General features: G+C 35.5%; 2 protein-coding genes across 6 annotated transcripts in view; one reads left to right on the top strand and one right to left on the bottom strand.

Annotated features, from left to right (window-relative positions):
• LOC110465359 (sex comb on midleg-like protein 2) overlaps nt 1–3,798 on the bottom strand; it is a 24,601-nt gene extending 20,803 nt beyond the window's left edge. For all 5 annotated transcript variants that reach the window (XM_021521115.1, XM_021521119.1, XM_021521116.1 and 2 more), the window contains exon 1: nt 3,677–3,798. The gene's annotated coding sequence lies outside the window, so the exon portion shown is untranslated. The remainder of the gene's footprint in view (nt 1–3,676) is intronic.
• A 2,225-nt stretch (nt 3,799–6,023) lies between these two features.
• Nucleotides 6,024–10,146, top strand: LOC110465382. Its single transcript, XM_021521156.1, has 4 exons — nt 6,024–6,113; nt 7,930–8,094; nt 8,418–8,561; nt 9,920–10,146. The coding sequence occupies exons 2-4, from the start codon at nt 7,933–7,935 to the stop codon at nt 9,989–9,991; spliced, it is 378 nt and encodes a 125-aa protein (XP_021376831.1). The 5' UTR covers nt 6,024–6,113; nt 7,930–7,932; the 3' UTR covers nt 9,992–10,146.
• Nucleotides 10,147–10,418: the final 272 nt, after the last annotated feature.

Here is a 10,418-nt window from a genome sequence, read left to right as displayed (position 1 = left end):
CTTCTATTGGTTGAGAAGAAGAAGATTTTTAAAGATTTACCTATTTTCCCCCTATTTGGCCCCGCCCCTCTGCCCCCAGGGGGGTTATACCCTCCGTTTATACAAAACTGAGAACCCTTTGGCCAATGATGCTCCTGACCAAATTTCGTCAAAATCCTCTGAGCCATTCAGGACAAGTAGCATTTTAAAGGAAAAAGTTGCCGGACCAGGTGAGCTAAAAATGCATGTAAACTTGAACTTGTCCGAGCTATATAAGTATGCAAAATGTGTACAAAGTTTGAGTTCAATCAACCCAAGAGAACTCAAGTTATGTTTGTTTCGGACGACACAACTGACGATGCTGACAAGTTATACCTATATGTCGCCTCACGTTGCAGGCGACACAAAAACTGGCCCTAGTACACTACCCTGCGGGACTCTGCTTGTCATCTTATTGGTAGCTGATTCTATCCCAACAATCACCACTTTCTGTTCCTTATTACTCAGAAATTCTATGATCCATCCAAATATATTCCCTTCAATATCATAAGTCTTAGATTTATTTTTTAACAGTCTTATGTGAAGTACCTTATCAAAGGCCTTCTTGTAGTCTAGGTAACATCAATCTGTTTGCCATAATCTACCACCCAAAATTTCCAAAATCCATGTTGTTCAGTGAATATCAAGTTGTGTATATCTATCCACGGAATCAGATTATCTAAGTCTGTGATCTATCCAAGAGTTCCACAAAATCATCTCTCATTATCTGTTCAAGCAATTTTCTAATGACAGGTGTCATACTAATTGGCCTGTAGTGCCTGCATCCTTCTTATTACCTTTTTTTAAAAACAGGTGTTACGTTTGCTGCTTTCCAAGATTAAGGTAATCTTTGTCCATCTATGAATTTCTGGAAGGAATTAAGGGTATCCATTATCTGGTTCAGCCAAATTGCTCAAGGGATTACTCTTCCAATGGCTTTGCCTATTCTTTCCTCTGTGATAATGATTCGTCCCATATTTACATCTGTTATGTGTTTCTCAAATAGAGATAAACAGTCTGGCCCTTCACTTTTAAGACTTCAGCCTTCTCCAGATTATTGGTGGTAAGTTTTTGTCTACCTTTAACCGATGATGGATCGATGTTTCCCTTGGTTTTGACCTTGAATCTCACATAGTTCCAAAATATTTTAGGTTCTGTTTTAATTTTCTCATTAAGCGACCCTTCCTGTCTGCTTTGTTTCTAGCTATTTTATATGATTTAAAACTTGAAGTAGCAAAGGTGTCAACATCTGAAACCTCCAATGAGGGAGATCTCCCTCATTCCACATTTCCAATGAGAGAGAAAGTGCATGAAACAGGACTGAAACTGCTTTGCTCAATTTATCTTTCCTTTTTTGTATCAAAATAACTCCAAAAAGCATTCATTTGATTCAGACACACATGTTATGGTCATTACACATAACCTGCTATAACTGAGAGATAATTTGACCTCAGGATGTAGATTTTGAGTATGTGTGAGTTTGGACTTTAATGAGGGAGTTTCCATGGAGATTGGTAAATTTTGGTCAAAACTTGGGGAGTCTCCCTTCTAATGAGGGAGGGTTGATAGCTATGAAGTAGATGTCACTTTGGTTGTAAACAGTTTGGTTGTTCATATTTTTATCAGTATAAAAGAGACTTAAAAGGGCAAGACACACATTCTTACTACAATATACTTTCTTCATTATTCATGCAGTTAGCTCACACCATTGTCAACTTACCAGGCTTCTGTGACAAACATCTATAAGGTTCTGCTTATAATTATTTCTACCTCAACTGCTCGCATGCTCATCTAAAGATAGAGTGAACAAGAAGTAGATAGTGGAGAGCAAATAAAGAAAGCCTAAAGGAAGTGACATAGATAGGTATGACAAGAATTTAGGCAAGCAAAGCATGTGTTAATTGTGCTCAGGTGTGATCATGTCAAAATCACGTCAGACTGGTTTGGTCACATTCCACAGACCATGTATACACTTACACTGGACAAAGTTACATGTACAACAGGTCACACAGGTACATGTACAACAGGTCACACAGGTACATGTACAACAGTTCACACAGGTACATGTACAACAGGTCACACAGGTACATGTACAACAGCTGGTCACACAGGTATATGTACAACAGGTCACACAGGTACATGTACAACAGAACAAACACAAGTACTAAAATATATAACATGGGTTACATATAGATTAACAGTGTGTGTATCTTCCATCTTGTCTTCTTGGTTTTGATTGCTAGATTACTAGAGTGGTGTTCCTTGTCTAGAACATGATGATGTTTTCCTCTGTTGGATTTTTTATTACTCATTGGTATTCATGTTGTTCCTATTACTCTTAATAATAATTCAGTAAAAAAACTCCAAAGCTATAGTTAGTTTAGACTATCCTGTTCATGGCGTCTCTTTTAGTTCTTGAGAGGTCTTCCCTGATAATTTCGTAATTAGCCTTAAAGTAGTTCCTTCCAATGATCACTGGACCCAAATCGGGACAGTATACCAAAAACGGGACAAAAAGAAACTGTCATGCAAAAATCCATGTAAAGATTTGATAAAACTTTTATGACAATTTAACTGTAAGCTTTATTGGCTGCTGATTATCATTACATGGACAGTTTAAAGGTAAGAACAATTACCAAAACAAAAATTTCCTGATGTACGACGTAAATAACATGCTGTGCAACACCATTTATTTGGATATCATTTTTAAAAGTCTATTTATAATCAAAACTAGTATGGAGAAGAAATTTAATCAGAGCCCATGTTGACTCTAAAATAATTCAACTATATGCATATTTTTCTGTCATTCCCAAATATTCGCCCAAATACTGAAGTGTCCCTTTCAGGGTACAGTAACGACGCAGGTTCAAGGGTCTATGTAACTTTGATAGTATTTTGCGCTCTATTTATAGAACAACGTGCCCGTAATATCAATTTATAGTAAAAATGAAATGTGGATATGAGACTCGTAGTCCCAGTTCTCTCTTTGTCTGTAGATGTTCACATCTATACAATGTATATTCATGAAAAATGAAAAAAACATTTTTTGGAGCTGATAGTATATATGGTATAAAGAACATTGATATTTATAGAAGTCTATTTAAAACGTGTCCAGATTTGGTTACAGTGACGTTAGCTATATATAGGCATTAGTTACATTCAATATAATTCTTTGTCAAGCAGACAAAATTAAAAGCCAAAGATGTTCACTAACTATATATAGGACCGATGTGAGCATGTCATTAGTGACCATTTTTTTCTTCAAGAAAAAAGGTATAGGCCTAATTATTTTATTAACTTTAACAATTTACAGTGTCATTGGCATATTATAGGCTATAAAATCGTATTATGTGACATGGTTACTTTGAAAATACGTACAGCACCGTCCGTCTTGTACTTTGTTTTGTGTACTGACGTACGTGGGCAGAAATATTATGTAACACACAAACAGTTTCGGTTTAATTCACCAATATCTTACAATATAATGCATGTGTTCTAATAAACAGGAATCACCTGTTCTTTTGGATCATGAGACACTAAATATTTAACGCGGGACCCCGTAGATGATGCCTTTTGTAAAAACTGTAAAAAGCGCCGTTTCGGCATCATGAGAGTTGTACGTACTTGATACAATGGACAAGGTTCAGTTTAGACTTACATAGATGAATGAATCCAAATGGTTGATAAAGAAACAGTATCACGATGTGTCACTGCGTAGTAAGTGTCAGGTCGATCGATTTGTTGCTGTGATGAGGATGACTTTTCTAACTTGTAGCCATTTTTTACCAGTGGCATGACTAATGCATAAACCGGATACGGACAGGGATACAGTCCTGTATATAATTATTGAAATAATTTCCGTCGACTTGGAATTGTTGAAATTATTAATTGTATGTTTACCGCTGAAAATATACTGGTTGATAAAATCCCTTCTTAGATAGACATAACTAATGGACTCGCAAAAAATACTCCGAAATCATGTTATTAATATGTTTAACCAACTATATATATATGTACTATTGTAACTTTTATAATTGAGCAGCTGACAGCAGAGGAAATTGTACAATTTCCTACAGTCAGAATAAATCTGTGTATAACTAATAAGGCATAAGGCTAAAGTTTAGTTATTTTCACCAGCGGCGTAGCAAATCATTTTCGGAGTGTATGCTTACATAGCTGTAAAAACACCTGTGTTCTGGGAACACCTTTTAGTCTGATAATTAACAAGTAAACGTGTTAATTACGGATTAACTTGAATATATTTTTCATAGTGTATTCTCATAATAAACCGCTGCTTCGCGGTTTATTTAGAGTACACTCCGTTTTTTTTGTGTTATTGCTCCATAACATGAAAAATATATATTCAAGTCAATCCTTATAATTTAATCTATACACAATCCCTGTGGAAATCCACTGTTATTGATGGACTCTTTTTTCTTAGAAATTATTGCGCCGCTGTATCAACCAATCAAAAGCGACGTTACGAATGGCGACGTCATTTTTTTACGTTATGGGATGATAACATATTTTTTTAAGCAAATGGAAATGCTTGTTACAAGCAAGATTAGATTAATGCGAAACAGCGTTTACAGTTCGTAGTTGATTGCCTTGATAGGCTAGGGCAACTTCGCGAGCCAAGGGTGACCAACGATACTCAACACCCTTGGCTCGCGGCGAAGTTGAGGCTAGAGGGCAGCAGGGACGAGGGGTGCAACAGGCAGTGCATTTATTTGTTTTGTTTTTCTGTTCGATTCACCTGCGTATCTACACGCATGACAGTACAATTTTTCATTAAAAAAAACCAAGAATATATTGTATGTTTACGTGTTGTAAATCTATTTAAATTGTATTGCATAGAAGATATGTAATGGTTTCCCGTTGAATACCACATATATTTCACAAGCATGGCACAATATCGATATTCCCACAAGTGCACACATATTGGTAAATTTGATCATGACATACGAGTGATATTTATATATGGTATTCAACGGGAAGACCAATACATTTTATATTTATTACGTTTCTTTAAAGCAGAGATGTAAACAGGTTGATAAAACCTGGTATCAGATACGTCTCTGCTGGTATTAACCGAATCAAAAGGCTATAATAATAGTAATATCCTAAAGTAATATTTGTATAATGTTCAGGAATGTAAGTGTATAATTTCCAATAAAAGAAAACAACATCCTGAAATCAAAGACGTATATATTACGTCTCTGCTGAAATCAATGTGACTTTTGTTTATCTTAAAGTACAAACACATCTGAAATATTTTCAACTCTTCAATGTAGTGATTCAGATTTTCAGATAAATTACTTTTCTGTTTTGTAATTGATTGTAAGATGTTTGACATAGTTAAAAGTTAAGGCCGGGAAGCGATTCAGAACTCGCAATCAGACCATTTTCATAGGCTACATTCGCGTATCCGGTTGAAACGGTTGAACCGGTTGAACCTGTAAAGAAAACGACAGGTACAGATTTGGACCGAGGCTGACCTCAGGAAAATTTGGTACCTGACCAAAACTAAAATGCTGACTATTGCCAATTAGCGTTATAAACAATGTCAAGTCACTTGTAATTTTTAAGATACGTTATGTAATTTAGTGGACGCGTGAGAGAAGGGCATACTATTCTTGATACATTGTTTTTTTATTCTCCGAAACTGTGGATTTTTAGCTCTGCTTATAGAACGGTCCAACTGTGTTCGTTTATCGTGGAAAATTTCTGCGCCACACGTACCGTTTCAACCGGGATACGCGAATGTAGCCATATATACTAGGTGGTCAACCAGCTCTTTTTACCATTTCTTTTTTATCAGTTTGTCAATATCATTGTTTTATCGGGAATCACGTGAAAAAAATTGCGGCAATCAGGAGTAGTGAAAAAAAAAATCATTTCATTATGAAATATACAGTTCACATATCAATTTCAACGAATGCAATGCTTTCCAGGAAGACCGAACTCGCCACGGTCTCCCCTACAATAAACATTGCCCGGAAAAATCTAACCGGTTGTAGAACCCTTAATTAGACATACAATGTGTACATCCGGTAGCTGACCTTGTCGAATATATTCAGCTGTGATATTTTGAGGTAGGTAATTGTGCGACTGTAGAGTGTCATAGTCATGTCATTGGTTCATATTAAATAGTTATATATTGGTTAACAATGTCTTTTAATGTTAAACATTCAAATCCACAATAGCACGCCTTGTTTTGGGTGAAAGTAGTCTGCGGGAAAAGGATGGGGGTCTCTTTCAGGTTGGGCACAACGGCGCATATGGGTAATCCTGCATTTGGGTAACATCTTTGTATGTTATGGTTGAATGCACTACGAATCTACTTTCACTATCCTATATAAAAAATCAAAATTTTGAACTTCACTATCTTAATTAAAAATCGCTATTTATATGGTTATTATAAACAACTTCTGGTTGAACGTTTTTTCGTGATTTTAGATGTCCCAACTATTCTAAGGCTTCAAAGGTCGTGAAATACTTTCAAAACCAAAAACTGTTCAACCAAAAGTTGTTTGTAATAACCAATAGATATGGCGATTTTCACTAACGTAAGTGAACTACAAAATTTTGAATTTTTTATATAGGATAGTGAAAGTAGATTGGAAGTGCATTCAACCATAACATACAAAGATGTTACCCAAATGCGGGATTATTACCCATATGCGCCGTTGTGCCCAACCTGTCTATGCGAGCTTATCAACAATAGTAATCGGTTTATTTGGATAACTGTGAAGTTTTCAGTACATGTGTAAGATAAACTTACAATAACATGTATTTAGATTAAGGATTGGAACTAGCTTGCTTTGCAAAATCGCAGACGCTGTCTCAATATCTAATTATATAGTTCAGTTCTACCTCAGTCTTGTTTACAATATAGCTGCACGACCCACGTATCATCCAAGCACAGGAGTCCAACTTACTCCAACAGTGTTAGAGGTTTACACACTGAGATACTTTTGACAGGAACCGTGTAATGTCACAGTCAGCAAAATCATATCTAATAGAAAAAAGGTCGACCAGCGGTCTCTTATGATATACATGTGTAGGAGTGTAATATTAATAGGATGAAGAATAGTAATTAATGAAGATAGTGCCGTCGCTGGGGCTCTTATTGATGGTCAAAGCGGGGCACAGGCATGACATATCAATCCATATGGCTTGTTTTATAGTATAATGGGTATAATTTGGGTTTGTCCGTCTGTCTGTCTCGCTTCGTTACTTTGCAATAACTACAGCAAATGTTAACCAATTTTCTTCAAACTTGGCAACAGGGTTAAATGCCTTAAGGGCTTGGCCAAGTAGGATGACCACTTTCAGCGGACCCCATTTGACGGATAAATGGCCCATTGAATAACGAAAAACATCCATATCTGCCGCTTCTGTTCATTAATTCTCGCAAATGTTATCCGATTGTCTTCAAACTTTACTTAGTAACTGGGTTCAACACATTGAGGGCTCAGCAAAGTTTGACAACCACTTTAAACAGACTCCATTTGACAGAGTTATGGCCCCTTGATTAACCAAAAACATCATTATCTGCAGTTTCTGCTTAATAACTCTAGCAAATATTAGCCAAATTCCTTCAAACTTGATAACAATTAATGTTTGTGCTCCTCTGTCTTTCCACCCATCTCGGCACTCTTTGGTTTTCGTGTGATAATTGTTGTAGATATTGTTTAAAGATGTTTCAACCAAATTCCTTATGCACATCCAACTCTTGCTAAGTTTTCCAACCAATGTGATTTGTGCATACAGTTTCCTGATCAGGAATTCTCAATACCATAAATCTCTTAATAATTCTAGTAATTTTTTGGCTCTTCTTTGTTCCAATTATGTCATGTTGCTTAATGTAATAATTAGGCCTGATTATATGCATTTGAAAATTTTCAGATCATGGCTGTTAAAGAGTCATCTAATTGGAATCCCTGGGAACTCTTCAGAGAATCCCCAAAGGATCTAAAAAATACTGAAAATAGGAAGGCACTGCGCACTGTTGCACGAGCTGAATGGGTTAAAAAGAAGACATCTCCTTATTCCAGTGGCACTGGTTACATTGTATGTATAAAGCTAGTAGAACAGAATATTTCAAGGTGTCCCTTTTTAATGTGATAAAATATATTATATATTATACAACAGCTGTCTTGTCATGGCATTTATCTCACTGAGACCATATTTGATTCATTTTTGTAAAACTGAAAACCACATTTTTTTAGGAAAATTTCATATTATGAATGTGTTACAAAGAATTGGTTCTTTCTTTCTATATCTGATCCCCTGTCAAATTATTGTTGCATAATAAATATCTTAATAATATATATGCCTGATGTATCAGCATCATACAGTTACGAAAAATACATTGTAATTTTCCTTGTTTTCAGTTTGATCCATCAGTGCAAAGACACATTGCAGCAAGAGTGACGAGATTTCAACACTTTTCAGTCACAAACAACTCAATTTCCAAAGTGTTTCTCCTGTACATACTGCCGATTTCTCTTACTTGTTATGTGTGCCACAAATATCGGGTAAGTAACAATGTTCAAGTCAGGTTGGCAATCATATGACATTATTATTCACTCCCTATGTTGAAAATCTAGAGTTTTTTCCAATTTACGAATGTACAGCAAAATCTTAATTTTTTACTCACTAACAATATGGCAATTTGTGAAGACTTCTAAAAGCCTGTCAAAGTTGATTCAATAGCAATATGTTTAAAGTGTTGTTTGGGGTCTGAATGAAATCAATGAATGTCGATAAAGTGTAAAGCAGTTTCATTTTAAAAAACACTATTATTTTCTTGTCAAGGTCTGGTCCAAAATAATTCAGTAGGTTTAGAGGAACTAAGAGTTTTTGCAAACAATCAGCTTATTTCCTAATGTTTTGAGGAAAATGGACATATATTACTTTCCAGGAGAAGTAAAATAGGGTGGGGGCATAATTGTAGTCATCCGCTCTGTTACTAGACATTTATCAAGAAGGGAAGGGTTAATAGTGTAGAAAGAATATAGACAGATTTTCAAAAGTTAAGGGGGATGTACATACAACATGTCTAACTCTGGACAAAAAGACTGTATAGATTAGAAGGACAAAAATGTTTTTCCTGGCAGCCATCTTGGAATTGCCATGTGGTGCTTGCTTTCCATAGACTAAATTAAAGAAAACAACCTCCATATCAGAAATTTCTGATATGGAGGTTTTTTTTCTTTCCATTTCCATGTTCTCTTTTAAGCATGCACTTGTGCAAGTACTTAAGGGATCATGCAAATCAAATTGTAACATGACCTTTGACAGTTTTGTTTTATGCTAGTTTTACAAATCCATCTCACAAATCTGATCTGAACTTGCACCACTAGCAACCAAAAAAGACCATTCATACCAAATTTCATCAGGATCCCTTTAATTTAGTCTATGGAGAGAAGCTATTTTTCCTGGCAGCCATCTTGGAATTGCCATGTGGTGCTTGCTTTCATTACTTCTCTCCATAGACTAAATTAAAGGGATCCTGATGAAATTTGGTATGTATGGTTTTTTGTTGTTGCTAGTGGTGCAAGTTCAGATCAGATTTGTGAGATGGATTTGTAAAACTAGCATAAAACAAAACTGTCAAAGGTCATGTTACAATTTTATTTGCATGATCCCTTTAGTACCTGCACAAGTGCATGTTTAAAGGGAGAACATAGAAATGGAAAGAAAACAACCTCCATATCAGAAATATTCCATGATCTTTCTATGGTAGCTTGGTGCCAAAGTTCTTCTGGGATTTCTTGTTTTAAGACACCTGTGTTTTGTAGTTGTAGAAAAAATGTTATTCAAGGTTAGAATATTCAATCTAAACAAAACTGAAGTAACATAAATATGTCTTATGTTTTACAATCTATTTCAGGTTTGGTATGTCAACGGTATTGATTCAGGAGAAATTCCACCGTCCAAACAGCCCAATAAATTCATGTGGTAGACTAAGTGTATCTACTCATTAAATGACAGTGAAGTGAGCAATTTAGGTGGAATAATCAATTCGACTGGAGGAACACTTTTTTCAGATTTTGTTTTAAGTGGATGCAGCTATCCTATTAAATGTATGAATAAAAGATATGCATGTGTTCACTGCTATTCCTTGTTGGATTTTTTTTTATTATTTTGGAAATTTTTCCGAATATGTAGTTATGTACCAGTGGATTTATGTTTTGTGATGAACTTCCATTCATTCAGTTCATATTTCAGCAAAGTATAAAAAAAACATCAACTTATACAACATTCATGGTTTGGTTTAATTTTGTTTAACATCCTATCAACAGCTAAGGTCATTTATCATTAGTCCCCCATCGGGAACCGTGGGGGACTATAGTTTTGCGTCATGTCCTTCCGTCCTTCCGCTATCTTGT

The sequence above is a fragment of the Mizuhopecten yessoensis genome, unplaced genomic scaffold, assembly GCF_002113885.1.
Source record: "Mizuhopecten yessoensis strain PY_sf001 unplaced genomic scaffold, ASM211388v2 scaffold11073, whole genome shotgun sequence".
In the NCBI taxonomy this organism is placed as follows: domain Eukaryota; kingdom Metazoa; phylum Mollusca; class Bivalvia; order Pectinida; family Pectinidae; genus Mizuhopecten; species Mizuhopecten yessoensis.
The sequence above is the reverse complement of the archived record's forward strand: the minus strand, read 5'-3'. Positions and strand labels throughout refer to the sequence as shown.

What these genes read in the sequence shown, in the direction of transcription:
- LOC110465382 (XM_021521156.1), top strand. Translation starts at nt 7,933, where the DNA reads ATGGCTGTTAAAGAGTCATCTAATTGGAATCCCTGGGAACTCTTCAGA. An exon ending in CCAGTGGCACTGGTTACATT is followed by an intron (nt 8,095 to 8,417) that starts GTATGTATAAAG and finishes CCTTGTTTTCAG; the next exon opens with TTTGATCCATCAGTGCAAAG. An exon ending in ATGTGTGCCACAAATATCGG is followed by an intron (nt 8,562 to 9,919) that starts GTAAGTAACAAT and finishes AATCTATTTCAG; the next exon opens with GTTTGGTATGTCAACGGTAT.